The sequence below is a fragment of the Centroberyx affinis genome, unplaced genomic scaffold, assembly GCF_046629955.1.
Source record: "Centroberyx affinis isolate AG114_WGS23_722 - 3 ecotype Tasmania unplaced genomic scaffold, CSIRO-AGI_Caff_v1 ptg003124l_1, whole genome shotgun sequence".
Classification (NCBI taxonomy): domain Eukaryota; kingdom Metazoa; phylum Chordata; class Actinopteri; order Beryciformes; family Berycidae; genus Centroberyx; species Centroberyx affinis.
Window position 1 is genome coordinate 21,648 of NW_027281186.1, and position 21,393 is coordinate 43,040.

Below are 21,393 nucleotides of genomic sequence, written 5' to 3' on the forward strand. Positions count from 1 at the left end.
TGTGTATGTGTGTGCGACCAATCACGTGACAGATGATGACAGACAGAATAGCAGAAAACAAGATGAGTGACAGTCGCAAACGAAGTAGCATTTGGATGCATTTTAATAACATAGACAAACTAAAGGCAGAATGTAGTGTTTGATGTTTTTACATTATTTAAGGTTTTTATACCAAACACAAACGTAAAATTATGGTATTCTGGAAATTATAAGATTTAGTATAATTACATTGAATAATTTAAGTGATATAAGCGCACACATACCAATCATAGGTTAAAACATTGCTAAATTTGGCTGAATTATAAAAGCCAGAAGTGGTACTAAATGAAGAGCCGTTCGGGAGCCGAAAGCCGTAATTCCCATCACTACACCTTGTGTCTAACCGCCTCTCCCCCCCCCCCCCCCCCCAGGTTCTCCGTCACCCGTTGCTCTCGGCCCGCCTGCAGCTGTGCCGTCCCTCCCTCTACCTCCCGGTCTGGTGGGAGTGTGGCAAACACGACCGCGACCTCCTCATCGGGGCGGCGCGCCACGGCTTGAGCCGCACCGACTACTACATCCTGAACGACCCGCAGCTGAGCTTCCTGGAGGCTCACAGGAACTACGTCCAGAAGGAGAACCAGGCGGCGGGTGGGTACGGAGGGGTGGCGGGGATCCCTCCTCATCTTCACCCCCAAGCTCATCACCACCCTCACCATCCGGGCTTGGCGACTCACCCCGGCATCTCCTCGTCGTCCTCCTCCTCTTCGTCCTCTTCGTCGTCTCACCCGCAGCTGCCTCATCCTCACTGCTGTCTGTACGATTCGGGCCTCGGCTGCCACTCGCCTCAGCCTCCCGAGTACCCCCACCACTCCTCTCACCACCACCACCATCATCATCATCACCACCAGCACCACCCCGCCCCTCCCTCTGCACCCTCTCCTTCCTCCTCCTCGTCCTCTTCCTCTCACCCGCACCTCCACCCGCCGCCTCCGGAGGCCCAGGACTCCGCCTCGCCGAGCCTGGGGATGGTGCCCGGGTCGCGGGGAGATTTCCTCGACTGCCCCGCTCTGGACGAGAGCCTGGAGCTGGGCTCGCTGCAGCACGACGCCATGTCCGCGGATCCCTTACACGGAGGAAAGGCCTCCAAAGACGCCCTCAACGGGTTCCCCTTCAACTCGGCCGCAGGAGGCCAGAGCATGCTCAACTCGTACGGCGTCGGGGGAACGGACCTGGACTCGAAGCTGCGGAGCGACGTGCTGGTCGGGGAGCAGGGGTCGTCCGAGGAAACCGGGCTGATGGCGCCATCGGTGGAGCTGGATCAGTTACAGGTACACACTCTGTTTTAGATCTGTGTTCTTCTGCTGTAGTAAAAATATGTATTTGAACTGCTTGAGGTGTGCTTGATTTGTCGCTGTCTTAAAAAGCCTCAAAAGTAGAGCCTTTCTTCACTGGCCTGACAAGTGATTTCAAAGTATCCAAGTATTTAATGAATGCTCCTTGTTTCATTATTTTTTTCCATCCATCTCAATCATCCATTCCTATTTCCTTCCTTTGTTGTCCTTCCATTCACATTCTTTCCCAATGATTGATTAATTGAATTCATTTTTTTTATCATCCACCTATCTGTGTATCATCCCTCCGTCCCTCCAGGCTCCTTGGGATAGTACAGATCACTCCAGTCCAGCTCACCATATGTTCAACGAAGCAGATCCAATTCTGGGTCCCCCCACCCTGGAGACGGGCTTTCTGGAGGAGGAGGATGAGGAGGCGCAGGGAGGAGATGCAGGAGGGGAGGAGGGCGGGACTCTGGAGGAGTGCCTGGGCCTCCCGCCTGCGTCCTCCCCCTCTCACCCCTCAGCAGGAGACTCTGTGGAGCCGCTGTCGTCAAGTTACATGCTCTTCAAGGTGGGTTTTTGCACTCTCCTGTCAGTGGCTGGTGATAGGGCCACATTATCATGGAATGCATATTAACAAAAGTATAAGGAAAGAATACTTTAGGTTATAATTTCTGTTAAAATGGGCCATCTTTAAAATGTTACCCATGTATCATGGCATTTAGGCAAGCTTTAAAATATTTTAATTGAGATCTTGATCACCTAATCTCAAGATTAAGATGTTCTGCAAGTGGGTTGCTACAGAACTATTAAAACCCTGTTTGAGTCATGTAAAAAGTCAACTAGGAGGTGGCTGAAGTCAGAAATAGCCAGTGAAAATGAGTGTGTAGTATATTTAGAATGGAGAGGATAACCTTTAATTTGAGAACTTTCCAAATTTGAGAAAGACAAATTTGATGAAAAACTACAAGTGTCTTGTTGAATAACTTTGTATTTAAAAATGAATCAAAAGAAAGGAGAGAAAAAAAAGAAAACCTGTTCAAGTGCTATGCACTTTTGCTTAAGCTGAAATATTTAAAATGTTCACCACCCGGTGTGCTAGTCACTGAAGACATGCTTGGCTCTAATTGCTGTCAGAATGGCACACCAGGGAATGCTTTTGATTTTAAACGATGAGAAAAGACACCAGCACTGCAAAAAGAAGTCCACAATGAACACACTGCCTTAGGCTTGAGTTAATATCGTTGTATCTGCTTTTGACATCTTTGTTTTGTGTGTGATTGGAATTTTTTTAATAGAAAGGAGCTGAGGCAGGTTTTCCCCTGTCATTTTTGTGACAATGGTGGTTGATTTTGGTTTTGGTTCCATGTCTGTCTCTGTTTTGCTCCCAGTTCTGTTTTTACTGATGATATGTTGTTATATTTCACTTTTGTTTAATCTTGTTGGGGTGAGTGAGAAGGTCAGTATTTAGTGAATAGAAATATGAACTATTACAATTTAAAGTGTTTTAATTGATCACATTGTCTTGATTTTTCCCTCCAGGACATTGGTGTGAGTGAGGAACCCAGTGCAGACCAAACCGACCTGTCAGCAAGCCCCCCTCCGCCCTACGTCCCCCCTCCACCTCTCTCCCTCTCTGACATCACTGCCCACGAGCCCCAGGATAGGTTGGGCCACTCTGATGTCGCTGACAGCCTGACCAATCCTGTGGAGGAAGAAGGAGAGGGCCAGGAAGGAGACGCTGGGTTTGAGTTTGACGATAAGGAGGAAGAGGAGGTGCAAGATGTGTCGAGGGAGACTATGGAGCAGAATTTGGAAAAAACAGGGGAAGTTCTAGAAGAAGAGTGTGGTGCAGACCAAGGTAAGTCATCCCATAAATCTTTATTTTACAAAGAAGGTGATCATGAATGTGAATCTGAAAAAATGAGAGGTAGAGACAAATGCCTGGCATAAAAATGTTTGAAATCTCATCATTTGGGATGCTATTTGTCAATTTACAGTTAATAGTGGCTCAAACTCAACTCAAGCCCATCATGATTTGTGACTTGTCTGCTTCTCACATAAATCCGTGATTCATCTCCCATGTCAGATTGTCCCTGTTGTCTCACGGTTCCAAGTGGTTTGTATTATTGTCTCAGTTTTTATGTCTGTGTCTGAGACAGTATTGTATTATGTCCTTATGTTTTTTTTTTCTATCTCTTTGGTTTTGCTCCATCAGAGACCACACTGGAAATAATGTGTTATTCCCTGGGACGCATATTAATTTATCTACCCAAATAAACTAAACGGTTGTGAATTTATTAACAATCATAATCATCCACTGTTGTGAGATTGATAGGCCCCCTGCGGTGTCATGTAGAGAAAGCGTTATGCAGTTTAAATCAGCAAAGCCCCAATAGTCCCCTCTAACTGCTGTTGAATGTACAATAAGCTAAAATTGCCAGGCACTGCTTAACACCTCCATTGTTTACGCTCACAGGTGCGGACCAAAGCTTGGGGCCGTTGAATCAACCCATGGAAAGGCCACAGATGGACGGGATAGAGCCAGACCCGGGCCTGGGAGAACAGGACGAGGCGATGGAGGTCTCAAACCAACCGTGTCAAGAACTCCGGGGGAGCCTTGACCAAAGGGAGCATCAGGAGGACTTACCCCAAGAAGTGCACCCTTACCTGGGGAAGCTGGAGCAGGATGCGAGCCTTGCATGTCCCGAGCCTATCGAAGAGCCTGGAGAGGTGGTGGACGGGTTGATTTTGTATCAGAGGGTTGAGGAGGAGACGATGGAAAACTCACTCGACACCGAAGCCTCGATGGGAAGGGCGACTGGAGATTTTCCGGAAGCAGGAGGAATTCCAGAACATTCCAAAGAGGATGACCTAGCAGATCAAGTGGATGAGATCTCAGAGGGGCAGGTGGATCAGGTTTCCCTCATGGATGTTCCCATGGTTGAACGCTGCGATGAAACCACAGAACAGGCCATGGAACAATTAGATGCCAAACCTCCGGAGATGGAACTAGAGAGCATTTACACATCCTGCCCTTCCACCTCCACCTCATCCCCTACAGTTACATCCAAGTCTGTTGAAACCATCGCAAAGAGCCATGGTGGAGCTGGAGTCAAAATGGAGTTGTCCATGGATCAGGAGAGCTGTGAAGGTAAAGCTGAAGATCTAACCTTACCTAACGACTCTAAACACAGAGCTCTAGCATTCTCGCTTGACCCAGAAAGTAAGGGGAGCAAGCTTGATCATCTTGGGGTACCTGAAGACATCTGCGACCGAAAACCAGGAATCAAACTTGCTCCTACTCTAGCCACAGACAGTATTGACACCAAGCTGGAAGATGTGAAGTTTTCTCTTTTACCGGACAGCTGTGGTGAGAACAAACCAGACCCACTGGAGCTGCCAATCAAGACAGAGGAGACCAAGACAGAGGCTGCAGAGGAAGGACTACCCATCTACCCTGATAGCTCTGAAGTCAAACCCAGAAAACTTCTTGCATACTCCATCAAGTCAGAAAGCTTGGTCACCAAAGCTGAGCAATTGGACTACTCTATAAAACCAGAAATATTGGAGGCCAAGCCTGAAGATCTAAGCGATCCCATGAAGCCTGAAAGATTGGACAGTAAACCTGAAGTTCTCCAGTTTGCAGCCTACTCGGATGGCACTGAGATCAAACCCGAAGCCAAACCAGAAGGTCTAGGGTTTGCTGCTTATCCAGATGGCTCCGAGCTCAAGCCTGAGACTAAACCAGAAGGTCTAGGGTTCGCAGCCTACCCTGATAGCTCAGAGATCAAATCTGAGGCCAAACCAGAAGGTCTCGAGTTCGCAGCCTACCCGGATAGCTCTGAGATCAAACCTGAGGCCAAACCGGAAGGCCTCGGGTTCTCGGCTTACCCTGAGATCAAAGCCGAGGCCAAGCAGGACCTTTTGGAGGCCGACAGCACAGTTCTCACCCCAAAGCTAGAGCAGATAGATGGGCTGGTAGAGAGCACAGGGCAGGTGAAGGAGGAGAGGCCAAAAACACCAGGTATGATCGCTCAGACTTAGGGGTAAAACTAGGGCTGGATGATATTGACATAATCAAATATCACAATATTTTAGACCGAATACCTCTATATCGATAATGTCATGATATTTTGGGGATGAGTATTCGTGCTTTCATAAGATATTTACAGACAAGAAAATTTTGAAAATTAGTAATTGTCATTAGTAATCAGTAATGTGTAATCAGTGATAAGTAATGCGGATATGATGACCAGGTAAAGCAAATCATTGTTCATTATACTCAACCAGAACAGGCTAATAAGTGCACTTTATTGTAACGCTGCCTTTAAGACCTGGAAGAAGTAACATTCAAGTTGTTAAACAATATTATGATAACCAAAATCCCAGACGATATCTAGTCTCATAACACGATATAGATATTATACAGTATATCGCCCGGCCCTAGGTAAAAGATTATGCAAACGGGTTTCAAAGGGTGAAACATCTTGTCACTTACATTTGCTGGGTATAAACAATATATCCACATGAATGAAGTCTGTTTGTCTTTGCACTGTTATTGTTGAAGTTTCGTTGTGATTGGATGAATTTCATTGTGATTAAAATGCATTGCTTTTAAAAAACGAGACAAATGGTTGAACTCAAACTGTGTCCTCCTGTTCCGTAGTGTCCGTGGTAGAGGGGTACGCAGGCAGCCCCAGGTTTGCAGCTCCTCTCTCCATGTGCGAGCTTCCTGACAGCCTCCATGACTCCAGGGAGCCGACCATCGCTCAGCTGTTGCAGGAGAAAGCACTTTACTCTTTCTCCGAGTGGCCGAAGGTACTGTCAATCACCTCTCTATACAAAAACACCTCTCAAGGTTTTGCCCGGATTTGTTTTGCATGTCGTCCGGCCCGCAGCTGCAGAGGGTTAGCTCTATTATTTTTTGGCAAAAAAAACCAAAACCTACCTGCTCATTATTCTTTTCCGTTTTGAATAGCCTCCTACTCTTCCTCTAATATATATATGTAACCTGGTGTGTTTTCTATTCATCTGTAATACTACCTGTCATTGCATTATTCCTTTCCCTTGCGTTTTCGGGACTTTCTCTTGTGGTGTCAGGCTCAACAGATTTACATTTGAAATAACTGTATACCCACCACAGACTGTTAAAAAAAGATGGACATAGTGAGTGTATTGACTATATTTTTAGCAGAAGTTGGGTTGTGGTCCATTGACTTCATGGAGTTGGGCGGTTTGGAGTCTTTTTGGAGCCTCTAGTGGACGTTAGAAGAACTGCTGCTGCTACACTTCAGTACTGTCTTCGACACCCATTCACATTATCTTCTTCATGCCCTCTTTTTGTCTGCGATCTCTGGATTCTGTGTATCACGGTGCCTTAAGGTTCATCACGGGTTGTAGAGCCCTCACTCACCACTGCACCTTATATGCTCGAGTTGAGTGGCCTTCTTTGGCGACGCGCCGCCTTACGCACTGGCACACTTTTATTTACAAAGCAATCCTAGGTCTACTCCCCCACTATTTATGTGATTACATTTCTAAAACCCACAGCAATTACTGTTTACGTTCCAATGATTTGTACTTATTAAACGTGCCAACGGTTCGTTTTGAATTTGGGAAGCACTGTTTTAAGTACTCTGCACCTGCTGCCTGGAACTCACTGCAGAACACATTGAATCTAAAGGAACTCATCACTCTTGGAACTTTTAAAAACCGTATGAGAGATTTTGTAGCAGCTACATATCGCACTTGTTGTTGTTTTAATGTAAATTGTTAATCCTGTTGCTTATATCTAGCATGTATTTTATTTATTTTGTTGTGTGAGTTGGTGTTGTTTGTTTTTAATTGTTGCAATTTTAATGTTTCTTAGGCTGCTGTCTTGGCCAGGCTTCCCTTGAAAAAGAGGTCATTGTATCTCAACGGGATCGACCTGGTTAAATAAAGGTTAAATAAAAAAAAAATGCCCCTAAGTGTGTTCAATATTTTGCTGTTCCGTTGCCCCCCTGTAGGACCGGGTGATCATCAACCGCCTGGACAGCATCTGCCACGCCATCCTGAAGGGTAAATGGCCTTCATCTAGTCAGCAGTACGATTCTCTCAGCTCCCTGGCTGCCAACCCCTGCCTGGCCAACAGCCTGGCCCAGCACCACCACCACCGAGCGGGCTTCCTCCCTACCACGGCCTCAGGCTCTGTCCCGGGTCAGGCCCGGGTCCAGCAGCCAAACCCTGGGTTGGCGTTCCAGATCCCTCCCCCTCTCACAAGACTACCTAAGGTGAGAACATCGAACTGATGAATGAACGAATCCCCCTTGTTGTACATATTAATGTATCTTCCATCTGCATTTATCCCCATTGTCTCATGCCATGGTTCATACAAGTGGTGTCCAGTTTATAGCACTAAATATTCAGGCTTGTTGTGGATCTAACTGCTGATTTCAGGCCGCTGCTGTTGGGCTAGAAGCCTGGTACAAAATCTACAACTTAAATCTAAAATTCATCTTCGTTTTCTTTGTTGTTCATTGAAGTTTCATGCTCCTAAAACATATTACTATCCTTTTCTATCACAAAATATGATTTTACGTAAAGAAAAGCTACGTAGTCATTTAAGTACTTTAAACTTGGTCAAATACATTTGATTCAGCTCTTTATTATACACAAATCATGTATTTCATTATACACAAAGCCATGTTTTTTTTTTTAAATCTAACAACTGATGGTAGTAAACATTTTTTTTATTCCACAGATTTTTACTAAAACATGCAAAAAGTAAAGAAAGAAAACTTTACTGAATCAGAAAAATCACTGTTTAGTCAGAATAGTGAAATTTTTGTTGAAATCCAACATTGTCAGGTAGTACTGGGCACCTCTAGTTCACACCATCGTTGTGTGCAGCTCCTTTTCCTGTCTCTGTAATGTGTGCTGTTGATATTATACATGTTGCTATCAGACTTGGGTAAGGAAAAATAATAAATAATAATTCAAATTCAAAGGATTTATTTATTTAACAAATTTAAAAAGCATCATGAATGCGTTTGAAGGATAACAGTTGTTAAGGATAAAACATCCTGGACTTGTTTATTATTTATACTCAATTTATATTCAAACTAATGATCTGAACAGTATATTCTACCTAAATGCATCATTTACAAACCATATAAACACCTTAGATCAGGGAGCAGATAGGTTGTAAGACATTTATCCCACTCCATAGCTCCTGCTTTCAGAGTTAAACACTCCAGGTAGCCTTGATTTAACTCATCAGGCACTTGGCACAATTTCCAAAGAGGAAACATCTCTTCCAAGAGAATATAAATTCCTAATCAGATCATAAATCAATCAGTTTTATTAAATTAATATCTGTGAAGGTATTCGGCTCATCTATGTACCCAGGTCTGGCTGATAGCCGCCACTGTGTTGTGTCTCAGTCCATATGTATGTTTAACGACAGCATCATCTCTCTCCCATTCTTTGTCTGCCCCTCACCCACCCTGTCCACCCTGACAGTACAAGCCGCGGGGCGGCGCATGCGGGCGCGGAGCTTGGCGCCTCACCTCCTTGCCTCTCTTACAGGAGAGGCTGGTGGCTCCTCCCTTCCTCCCTGAGCTCAAACGAGCCGGAGGTCGGAGGCCTTACGACTACGAAGCCGCCGCCGCTGAGGTTTTAGCCGGTAAAACGGCGGCACCGTGCCACACCGCCTCCACCGGCAGCTCCACTGGGGAGAAGGTGCCGGTGGTGGCTCCGCCCTCTCACCGGAGCGGAGCGATGTTGATTAACGGCTGGCAAGAGACGGCCATCGACCTAACCAAGGCGCCGGTAGAGATAACTGGCACCGGTGGCATCGGGACAGGCGAAGCGTCTGGAATCGGCCATCACCAGGGTCACCACGGCACCGGCAGTGGCAGTGGCCACAAACTGCCCCCCCCGCCTCCCATCACGGCGCCCCTACCGGGCTCCGTGGGGATCGACATGGCGGGGATACTGCAGGCCGGGCTCATCCACCCGGTGACGGGACAAATAGTTAACGGGAGCCTGCGAGGAGACGATTCGCTGAGGAGGAGGAGAGGGAGGAGGAGAAATGTGGAGGCGCTTTACTCTGAGTTCGCCAAGAGCAGAGGGCTGCACCTCTCCGAGACACAGGTGGGTAGAGGGAGGATGGAGAGAGGGATGGAGGCAGAGAGACATGGATACAGGGAGCGAGAGAGAGAGTGAAGGAGGAAAAGTGAAAAAGCGTTCTCAAAGAGCAAAGAGACCCAGGTGGGTAGAGGAGGGAGAGAGAATAGGATTGATGGACAAAGTGAGGTAGATGAAAAAATGAAAGATAAATGAAAGATGGGTTGGATGGAAAATGGAGGCCCTGTATTCACCATGCACATTAGACTGCTCCATATCACATCATTAACTGAAACTTTAACGCACAGCTGTGACCAAGGTTTCTGTTGCAGCATAGCAACAATTCCTAGCTAGCAAAGTGGAGGCAGATCATTTTGGCTGCAGCACTGCAAATCAATTTCAGTGTTTCTTTTAACCTACTTGGAGTTCCAGATGGGAGTTGTTTACGTCATAAGGGCAGTTGGGGTTTGCTGTATTTTCAGTTCCCCTGAAAGTCCCAGTGTGGTTTGTGAAGCGCTTCCATTACACATGACCAATCACAACCTTTGAATGTGCAACATGTGCCCATGTGAACAAAAGGAAAGGTGGAGAAGCAGACAGCTCCCGTGGGAAAGAAAGAGAGAATCTTTACATAAACCATCTTTGGAATAAAGTAACAACAATTAAAATGGGAAAAGAATTAATTGGCCCAACAGAGAGAGGAAAATCCTCCCAAGTCTAAACATGAAAACGTTTTGGTTTGTAAAAGTGGATCATCATCTGTCATTTGGAGATACTTTGGTTTAAAACCAGATGACAACAAACAAGTAAAGATTCTGTGCAAAGTTTGCCTTAGGGTTGTAGCTGCGCCTTTTTGAAGTAAAATGCAGTGGCATACTACATGCTATGCATCTATTGTTTCAGTTACATTTGTTGTTTGGTTTTATTTCTTATTTGAATTTTGAAATAAGGACTGTAATAAGACCGTAAGAGTGAAAACAAGACTTTGTAAATACATGTTAAGGTGCAAAAGTACAATAAAATAACTCCTGAAACCCAGATAAATAATCATGATCGCAATATTTAGCAAAGTAATCAGGAATATCATATTTGCCATAATCGTGCAGCCCTAAAATATATATTTTTTTCCATTTACATTTTAGGAATTTAGTCAACGTTCCTAACAAGAACAACTTACAGTAATGGAACAGTAGAATAAGTTTCTATTCCTAGATCACCATCAGTAGAGTGCAAGAGACACAGTGACAGTCCTGACAATATTCATTCAACATACTTTTATAAACTTTCTCTTTACTTAGTTTTTGTGATTAGATTGATTACTATTATCTTTCTCTTTCATTGTTTTATTATGTTATACTATCTGTTTTTTTTTTATTGTTTTCCTTGTTATGTTGTTCTGTGAAGTACTTTCTCTCCCACTCACTACGCCCTGCCAAGGAGCGGCGCCTGGTGCTGCCAACACAGCAAGGCCCTAAGACTCTTCTCTTCTGTGGTTCCTCAGTGGTGGAACGAGTTACCAAACTTTCGATCCTCAGAGTCCCACTCAGTTTTTAAGAAAAGGCTAAAGACCCAGCTCTTTAGCAAACACCTTCTCACCTAATGAACTGTGTAACTTAAAAAAAATAAAAATAAAATTATTTATCTGCCTCTATGCACTGCCTCGTGGCACCTATGCCCTGTCGGACTACAACTTAGCTTTATGGCACAGTTCTCTGTCAAACAGTGTCTGTCAAATGGGAAATTGTAATTTGCAACCTTGATTTGAAAAGTGCTTACAAGATAAAGCTATTATTATTCCTATGGGATCTAGAATGGTCATATAAGAGAGAAGTGTAACGAGGACAAAATAAGTGACAGAAAGAAGTCAAAGGCATTTTTTGTAGCATTCAAGCAAAAACCAATTTGACTCAGATCTAGTTGCAGCTTCTGTTTTTTCATCTGCTGGCAGCCTGAAGCCTGAAGCCTGTCTGACTGTCTGACAGCAGCTGTGTGTCCCTCTCTCCCCCCCACAGGGCCGGGTGGAGGTGATCAGCCACTCGTCCGTCTCCTCCTCCACCTCCTCGCCGTCCCCCTCTCCCTCGGAGCGACCCGCGGGTCCTCCCACGCCCTCCTCCTCCTCCACGCCCACCCCCGCCCAGACGCCGCCCCAGCCCGAGATCGTGGCCATCGACAGAGAGGCGGCCAGCAAAGGCCTGATGGAGTGGCTGAGACAGAACCCCGGCTATAGCATGGACCTGCCCACCTTCGCTCATGTAAGTCAGCTGGTTTGGTTTTGGTGTGAATTTGTTTTCACTGCAGCGCCCAATTCAGCCGGGGCAACAAGAAGATACTTCACTCCTCTGTGCCTGGGAGCTATGAAACTTGGAATTATTTATTTTTTGAGCAGTATATAATTTCTTTTTTTTTTTTTTTTTTTAGAGCATCTTTATCTTAAGACATTTTATTAGTATTTTCAATTGACAGTATCAGCCAAAAACCAACATTGAAAATGAAATCATAACATGATGATAGTACAGAAGAGAATGAATGGAACAAGATGGCTTCAGGAAAAGTAGTATTTTTGTGGATTGGGAGCTGGAAGGGGTTTGGGGTTTTGGCCGGAGGGGGTTGGGAATCAGGTAGAGCAGGGACTGGGATAAGGAGGGAAGTGGTCTGGGTTGAGGGTCAGTTTAAAGGGCTTTCATCATGAGGGTGAAAAGCTAAGAGGTTTAGGGGTTAGGGCGGGGAGAACTCGGGTTTCAGAGATCGGAGGTTCTATATAATTAATAATATAAAGTACAAGTTGTATTATTGTCAAATTTTAACTCAAACTTTACATCTTCACATTTTAGCTACAATTTTACTCTCCACTAATTTCCTTTGTGTAAATAAATTGCACTGATACCAGACGGCAGGAGAAAGCACTTCTTCCTCTGGTTCTTCATCTATTACATTAGTTTACATGGACTGCTGCCATCCAGTGTCTTTAGCTGCCAGATGTTCATAGCTAACCCTTTTTTATCATGAAAAGATATCACACTCATTTTGCAATCAGTTACACTGTTGCATGAGCAGTGCTTCTATGTATGTCAAGTTTATTTGTGTAGCCCTTAATCACAGTTACTGTCTCAGAGGGCTTCACAACGCCCACATGAGGAAACAATGAATGAAAATGCATCTCACTGTTCAGCTGGGACCAACTTTTCTCAACCAACAAGCTTGTTCAGCATCCAGACATCAGCTGATTGTCCCAGGTCGCTCAGCTCTAGGTTCTCGCTCTGAACACACAGTAACATCTCCCTGAATCTCTCTCTTTCTCCAACTCTCCATCGTCCTCGCCCTCCTCTCTCTCTCTCTCTCTCTCTCTCTCTCTCTCTCTCTCACTCTCTCTAGTCCGGAGCCGGTCTGTTGCACGGCTTTGTGGAGCGTCCCAAGCAGAGGAGGCATCGCTGTAAGGACCCCACCAAGCTGGATGTCAACTCTCTGACAGGGGAGGAGAGGGTTCCTGTGGTGCACAGAGGCACCGGGCGCAGGGTATAAAACACACACACACACACACACACACATACACACACACACACACACACACACACACAGTCATTAAAGAATCCACAAACACAGCCGTACACACACCAAAACACACAAATACAAGAAGCATGCACACATCAGTTATTCCACATAGTATAATGTAATTTCTTTGCTTGCAAGGCCAGTTTGAATGTTTTTAGATTGTTGACGATATCACAGCAGTGGGAAGTTAAAAATATCAGTGACTTGCTGTCTTTCCCTTTGTTGCAGCTTGGTGGCGCTATGGCTCCACCCATCAATAACGCTGGCTGCCTCAAAGTTAAACAGGCAGGGAAAACCCTGAATATTGTTGGATATTGTTGTTCTAATATCATTGTACTGTGTTTTCCTGTGGTGCAGCTTGGTGGCGCTATGGCTCCGGCCATAAAGGAGCTGTCCCGGTGGCTGGATGCCAACTCAGAATACTATGTAGCTCCAGACTGGGCTGATGTGGTCAAACACTCTGTGAGTAAAACACACTACAGCAGTGGTTCTCAATCTTTATCGCTCACAACTTTGACACCAAATTATATTTTTTATTTTCCTTTCACTTGATGAATCATTGGAAGAAGTCTAGATTCTACAAAATCTAGACGTCACAAAATTAAAAACAGTCATTCCATTTCATCTCGCAAATCCCCAAAATCATATTTTGTAGATACATTGTATATCAGTTTTGTTTTTGACTAATTTGTAACTCTGTCCCTTAACCTCGTCCTCTCCTCTCCTCCTGCAGGGTTTCCTCCCTGAGGGAAAGTTCTCTCGGATCCTGACGGAGCCAGTGAACAGAGACCCGGGCTCCAGGCGTCGTGGGCGTCGGCCTCGCAGTGAGATGCCTAAGCCCCTCCTCTCCGTCTCTGATTCGTCCCCGTCCGGCCTCGGCCCGCCGCTCTTCATGAACGGTGGCTTGATTGGCAGCATGGACTCCATGGTGGCCATGCAGAACCTCCGCGGCGGCATTCCCGGTATTCCCATCTCTGGGATCATGGCGGCCGGATTTCCGCACGGTTTCGCTGCAGCTGTCCCGGCGGGAGGAGCCGGAGGGTCGGCAGAAGACGCCAAGAACGGGTTGAGTATGTTACCCATGATGCTCCACGGCATCCCGCACCCCCACGGGGCAGCGATCTCACAACACGCCATGTTCAGCGTAGGCGCGATGATGTCGCACACGCCCCCTCCACATCCCAGCTCCTCCTCCTCTTCTTCACTGGGTGCTGCGTTGGTCACCACGACGACCGCACCGTCTGCATCTGGAGCGGCCAGCCCCTCGTCAACGACTCCCGCTGAGAGAGAGAGCGCCTCCTCCTCCTCGGGCGCCGCTGGAGGCGAGAAGGAGAGGAGGCGGGACGAGAAGGGAGGGGCGGAGGGGAGTAAAAGGCCAGGAGGGGCGGAGTCAGCGGCCATCATCACCTCCACCAGCGGGGCCCATCTTGCCACCACCCACATCGGAGCCGGCGGCGGCAGCCATCTTACCTTCAACCCCTTCCTGATCCCGGGCATGTCCCACGGCCTGCTCTACCCCCACATGTTCCTGCCGCACGGCGGCATCATGGCGCTGCCCGCCATGCCTCCTGGCGCCGGGGAGAGCTCCCCGGGCAGCCCCAAGAGGAGGAGGAAGAGAGGGAGGGAGGAAGGGGAGAGAGAGGAGGAGAGGGAGAAGGAGAGGGAGGTGGTGGGAGAGGTAGAGGAGAGAGACGGTGTAGCTAAGGCTAGTGTTGCCTCCCAGCCTGCTTCCTCCTCCTCCTCCTCCTCCGTCCCCTCCACCTCGGCTCCGGACCCGGCTCCGCCCCCGGCCCCCGGCCCCGCTGAGGAGGCCCAGACTGGGCAGGGAGACGGAGACGCCGGGCCTACGGAGCCCCAGGAACCGGACTCCCATAACCATCCTGAGGGAGCGACCTCAGAGGAAAGAGCGGAGGACACAGGAGCCGAGGTGACGGAGGAGGAGAAGCGAGCGACTGAGGAGGAGAGACAGATGGAAGGGGAGGAAGGATAGAGGAGGAGAAAACAGTCGAGGATTGTGAAAAGGAGGAGCACACGAGAGACGGCCTCCTCCTCCTGCTCTCTCCTCCGTTCTCCCTTGTTGCTCTCTTTCTTGACTGAGCAAGAGTGTAAAGTTTGTGCCGTGTCTGTCAGTCAATGTCCATGTAAAGACTTTTATTATGATGATGACTAATAATAATGATTATATCCGACTTGGTCATGTTTATATACCTAGACCCCACCCACCCTCTCCTCTTCCTCCTTGTATACGAAGACTGGTGTAAGAAATGATCTATGTATTCTTCCCCTTCATTCTGCATCGAGACTGAGTCGGGAGGGACACTCCTCAACGGGAACACACACTCGCACACACACACACACCCACACACTGCAAGCAAGACGTGCTAACCAAGGAACGGCTTTGGCAGTAATATTGATATGGCTATACTGATGAAAGCTCAAAGCAATCCGAGATGGTCTGTTGCGAAGCTGTCTACCTAAAAAGTTTTAGATTCAAAGCTTTGGTCTGGAGTGTTGACATGGACGAGGGGCATGACTGGAGAGTCGTGGCACAGCCGGGTTAGAGGCGATACACTTTGGTTCTCTAGAGCCACTCTGAATCTCTATTTCTGTGCGTTAGGAATTCAGAGGAGCTCAAGCAGAGGAGCACTTGTGTATCATATTGTACAAGGGCACGGTTAAAAATGAGCCCGTTCACCAGGGTACTGTGTTGTTTGATTTCTTGCACACATCACTCAATTCTTTTTGCATTCTCTTTGTGCGATGTTTTAACCTGCGGACTAGATTCACTGAGAGGTTTGTCTTGGTGGGATGGAAGGCTCTCTGAACAAGCATTCAGAACGCGCGACACTAAAACTCTCAATTAAACCGATGCCAATTTATTTCAATGCTGGGGGAAACACTGGTCTTCATTATTCTAATATGCAAGAGCTACTCTACCAAGAAAACAGACAGCAGCCTAAATGCATTTTAAAAAGTGTAGCCCTTTTGAAAAGATATGTCGGTGTATTTTGCCACATATGACTCAGATATAACTCCCATAAAGTCTAGTACGTTTATTTCCCTTAATAATGTTTTCAATTCAGAAAAATAATCTTTTGTTCTCTTTGTAATTTTTTTTTTTGTTACCCGCTAAAATCCAGAGATTTGTGACTTTATAATATTGACTACGAGGTCAAACAGGTCACAATACATTTGAGATTAATAAATCCTCGGCATGAATGTTATATCTTAATTTTAAGATAGCATTGCCAGTCAGCCACACTTTAGTTATTGTCATGCTCATTTTTATTCTATCACTTTATTATTATCAATGCTATGCCATTGCTGCTACATGTACTTTTTAAAGGAAATTCAGAGAATTAAAATGTAAACTCATTCATCCTCCACACTAGAAGAAAGTTTGAGTATAATAGCTACTCAAAACAAGAAAAACTCCTCTTTTTCGTTTGCTTTTATTGATAAAAGCAGAGAACAATCAGGAGATTCATTTCTTTTTTTTTTTTTTAGATCATCAGGATTTTCTTTTTAATTATTATTCTCGGACACAAAGTCACTTTGACAGATACCAAAATGGTGCAGGTAAAAGACGTTTTTGTCCGGGACACCATTTTGAGTCCCAAATTGAATTAATGGATGGCTAATCTAAACAATGGCTTATCGTGCAAAATGGCTGCCGCAAACTGGTCGCAGTTGGGACCTGTAGCATCACGTCAGAGCCAGAGAGTTCTGGCTTTTGTGACGACACTGTCCTCTCCTCGCTTTTCCTTTTTCGGGGTTAGTTTCTGTGTTCAGAAAGTTATATCTGTCCATTCTCAACAATCTGTCCAGTGAAAGGGAAGAGTCTGTCTTTTTAGGAGTGAAGAACAGATGAAACGGGAAGGAAGAGGGATGCTAAGCAGTGTGAATCAGTCAGGCCGAGTGCCTCGTCGTTGCTCTTCGTCTCCTTTCTGTTTCTCAGATTCGTTTTAATATCCTGTAGACTAGCAGGCCATACTAAGAGTTTCTAAATATGTAAATCTATCGCTGTATATTGCTGTTGTTTTTTTTTTTTGTTTTTTTTTTTCTTGTTTACAAGTGTATCATGTATTTCTTTCTCCTTTTTTTTGGTTTCTTCACTGAAAAATTACTTGACATATGCGAGGGGGATTTTTGCGTTAAAATTAGTCCCAGTGTTTCCTGTATTGAACAGACTGTACTGTACATTAAATGGATGCAAATCGCTGGTTTTATTCAGTCTTTCACAACAGGGTCTGTATTTGGGGGGTATATGTCAAATGTTTTTCTTTTTGCTTATGACATTGGACTTCACTTTTATTTTTGGTTTGTTTTCTGATATGAAAACAACATTATTTTTGCACAGTGTCTTTTGGTGAATGTTTACCTGTCCCTGTACTGTCTTTTCTTTCCTTTGTGTGTGTGTGTGTGTGAGCGAGAGAGAGAGAGAGTGTGTGTATGTGTGCATGCATGCGCACACGTTTTGTAGTGGAGCTGTATTTCTATTTCTCTGTCTTGTCCTTCAAGCTCACCTTTTCTTGTTGAAAAGACATAATTGTTGCCTTGTCACAACTTTGTGGCTACATATAATTTATTGTATATTTTTTTTTTCTTTTGCTTTGCCAAATTTTCACCAAATATGACATTCTTTCTTCTTTAGTTTCATTATGTATTATTCAAAGTAAAATGCCTTATTTAGCTAGTGCTTTTTATATAGACGTTCTGTTACATCTCCATATTGGAAATTATATATCAAGATATTTGTGTTCAGTTTGTCCTCAGTTACCCTACGGTTGTATGCATACACGGCCTTGGTGATGTGCATTATCTTCAAAACTTAACAGTAATGTGATGGTACCACTGTCAAAATCATGTCATTTATTCCCAGTAGTCAATCCGTCAGCCCTCGAAGCACAAATGGAGAGTTAACAAGAAACGACTGTTTTCTTACCAGTGCCTCTAAAATTAGTTTTGTTCAATATATTCTCTTCTTGTGCGCTTCACTTGCGCACTGCGTTGACAACATCATGCTGACGTAGTGAGGTTATCCACAGGGAAATGACTTGTTTGGAAATGGAACCATGCCTGGTTGTTGGATTTCACTATTTGCCGATGACGCCACGCTGTTCAGTAAGGCTGGCCATTCAGTCTCCAATCATTCTCTTACTCTATGAGGCCTTCAGTTTGGTAACTAGCACATTTAGGATGACAATGCACACAAAGTATGTATACAACTTGAGTATTTGATTGTTGAGTTCATGTGTGTTTCTTCAGATTACTGAAAAAAGGCAACAATGAATCAGAAGGGTTGTTATTGTACTACAGCTAAGTTATACGTAAGTTTAAAAAAAACAAAAAAAAACACCCCAACTCCCCTGAGTTCACAGCCTGCTCACGCACATTATTTCCTGTTACTGGCTTGTTCTTGTGTAAAAACTTGAAACAAACTCATAGGTGCAGTATGTAACTACAGTTCAAGGTCAATCACAACGATGGTTCTGTATTGTCTTTTCATGTCACACCATGCCTTTTTTTGTTGTTTTTTGTTGTTTTTACAGTGTGCTTTATGTTCCATTGAAGTCCTTTTAGTAAATGTTCTTAAGAACGGTCACCTCAATTTCAACTAAATAATGTATTTATTGTACAGTTCTCGTCTTAGCAACGTTGTTTCATGACTGTTTAATGGCTGACTTGTTACTTTGGATGGTCTCCTGAAAGACAACAGCAGTTTGGTTCACATGGAGTTAAACTAATTGCTTTTCTTGATGATCCTCATCCCTACTAATCTGCTTTTTAGATGTTTTCCAAACAGCTGAATACTGCAAACAATGTCCCAAGCGTACCTCATCTTTGGTTTCTAAACTGCGCTACACGTGCCATAGATAAACATTCAAAATCGATAGGCTCAAACCTGCGTCACTTTCATTGCGTTCATTGGGCTGTAATAATGTACAGTACCCCATCCCAGGATGTAGCTAACAGGTGCTCCATCTATAAATCGTACACTCGTGTTCTTCTCTGCACGTTTGGAGGAGATGGCTTGATGAGTAGAAACAGGATGTGGATTGCCCTGCTGTGTGTGCTCTGGAAACGTACTGCTTGGACATGCCAGATAAAACAGTAGGCAGACGGTACATAATTTGGAGCTTATATGACTTAAGAAAAGACGTCCTTCTTTCCCTTTTTTCTTTATATTTCTGGGTCACTCAGAGTTGTAGTTGCAGTTGCAACATCAACTATAATGCTATACGAAAGACAGTGTATTGGCTTAAACAATTAAGACTTCCATAGTTGCCTGATTAGTGACTCTCACTAAGTCAGAGGACAGTTTCTGGTTTTTCAGAGGCCTGTATTTTGCGTTTCTTTCAGAAGTTCCAAAAAGTTCTGATTTCTCTAAAAATGATTACGGCGTGAGAAATTAGCATTATGCTAGGGCTTATTTGTCCCTTTATTACATCTAATGGATGTAAATCTAATGGCTACTGAGAAAATGAATGCACCTTCAGGTTGCATCAGTATCACAGCTCTCCTTGCTTACATAAGGGGCAGCAGGGTGTCCCCTTCACTCGGAGGCCCCAGGTTCAACCCCCCGTGTCGGCAAAAGTATTTATTTTCAGTGTTTTGGTTAGTGATAAGATGGGCCTCTTAAAATCTAAAACCTGTCCTCCAGCAGAAGGAAAGAGGGCAGGAAGCAAGGGCATATGATATTCCAGTTTTTTAACATTTAGACCAGACCTCAGAAAGCAGATGACCTCCATCATGGACATGATCTAAACTCACCCCAATAGTTTTTGCTCAACAAGTTACTGTTCCTGCTTTTGCCAGCTGGACCCAGTGTCTCACGGAATACCAGAAGTGTCACTGAAATGCTTCAAATATCATATGTTCCATAATAAAATATATTTGTCCCAAAAAGTAAATGCGCAAACCTTCGCCATGTCAGTACTCTGGATCTAAGTTCATGACATAATAGGCTGGTTTCACAGGCATTGAGGCGTTCGTCAGCAGAATAATGTAAGAAATTAAGAATTACAGCTGCTGGTATTTTTTGTAATTTTTCATGCAATATTCAGGTTGTCATTTGGCCTGAGTGTAGTGTAAGAACCAGCCGAAACTGGAGTGCATGTTTTGGCTTTCTCATAGTCGTCACACAAGCACACGCAAATTTTAGCCACCGCTAATGTGAAATGAAAGATTATGACAAAGGCAGCCTGGGAAAAAAAAAGCAAGAATTATTATCCAAGGACTTAATGAAGACACTGTGACATTTCTATTTCAGTCTTGTTTTTCTTCACCAAGCACTTGTACCTTTCTGCATCGGTACTCCTGTGACTGCCTATGGAGCTAGCTAGCAGCTTATTGCACCCATTGGTTTCAAGGAGGATGCAAACAGCGATGTGCAGGTTCCAGACTTGATTGTCTCTGTTGGGAAAATGTAGCAAGACCATAAAATGCAAAAACATTCACAGTGAATAAAGAGCTCAAATACAGAACATTAATGACATTAAATGAAACGGTAGAGTTGGATTGAAGTTGACGGCATGTGGGAAACTTAAGTGAAAGACAAAAGTAGAAACTTCATCCCCCACACTACCGCAACCACTGAAGAAGAAACTGTCAAAAAAACAAAAAACAATCTCATTGTGTCAAGATAGGCCTATCTCTTTAAATCATGTCTGTGAAACCTCCCAGCTCAATAGAATCAATCATGGCCAGTTGAATGATGTTGGATATACTGTACAAAGCCCTTTTTACTAGTAACATTGAACCAAGTGCACTGTATGTTACATGGGATCATAATTCACAAAGATGTCATACTTCCTCAAAGTGGAACAATGACAATAACTGGCTGATCCTCAAGTCAGAAACCCAACATGGTCGTTAATAACAGTTTTGTGGTGGGGTTTTTATCTTTCTTTTTATTTTTGTTTTCTTATTTGTAACTATAGCTCTCTGTATTCCCATGTGGACCAATCTCATGATTCAGAACATGGTATGTGTGATCTTTTATTGTGCAATAAAAGATGACTTTCAACTTTCTTTCGTCCATGCTTGGTATTTCATTAACTGGTATTTCATGTTATTAATCCTGGGTCTGTGATTGGTGCGTTCACTTCTTACTTTTGTGTCCGAATTTCAGATACACAGGATGTGATGACCCAGTGATGGACTGGTGACCTGTCCATGGTGTCTCACCGCCCTCTGCCCAATGCATGCTGGGATAGGACAGCCTGCCCCCACATGACCCTGAAAAGGATTAAGCTGGTAGAGATGAATGAATGAATGAGAGGATGTGATGAAAAGTCTCCTATGCCAAAACACTTGCTCAGGCCTTTGTCAGATGTCAAAAAAGCCGGGGGACCGCAGGTATGTAATGGGGTAATAAATGGTGAGGTTCCTACACAGGTCTGGAAGTCTAGTGAAG

General features: G+C 44.7%; 1 protein-coding gene across 1 annotated transcript in view; it reads left to right on the forward strand.

Moving 5' to 3' along the window:
- LOC139659493 (chromodomain-helicase-DNA-binding protein 6-like) overlaps positions 1 to 20,980 on the forward strand; it is a gene marked incomplete at its 5' end in the record, with an annotated part of 42,489 nt that extends 21,509 nt beyond the window's left edge. Inside the window, 14 exons of the mRNA XM_071537786.1 lie at positions 411 to 1,307; positions 1,630 to 1,884; positions 2,856 to 3,174; positions 3,472 to 3,494; positions 3,843 to 4,467; positions 4,513 to 4,539; positions 4,630 to 5,340; positions 5,983 to 6,134; positions 7,325 to 7,588; positions 8,820 to 9,452; positions 11,438 to 11,677; positions 12,798 to 12,938; positions 13,332 to 13,436; positions 13,708 to 20,980. Of these exons, the coding sequence (XP_071393887.1) occupies positions 411 to 1,307; positions 1,630 to 1,884; positions 2,856 to 3,174; positions 3,472 to 3,494; positions 3,843 to 4,467; positions 4,513 to 4,539; positions 4,630 to 5,340; positions 5,983 to 6,134; positions 7,325 to 7,588; positions 8,820 to 9,452; positions 11,438 to 11,677; positions 12,798 to 12,938; positions 13,332 to 13,436; positions 13,708 to 14,964 (5,649 nt within the window). The remainder of the gene's footprint in view (positions 1 to 410; positions 1,308 to 1,629; positions 1,885 to 2,855; positions 3,175 to 3,471; positions 3,495 to 3,842; positions 4,468 to 4,512; positions 4,540 to 4,629; positions 5,341 to 5,982; positions 6,135 to 7,324; positions 7,589 to 8,819; positions 9,453 to 11,437; positions 11,678 to 12,797; positions 12,939 to 13,331; positions 13,437 to 13,707) is intronic.
- Positions 20,981 to 21,393: the final 413 nt, after the last annotated feature.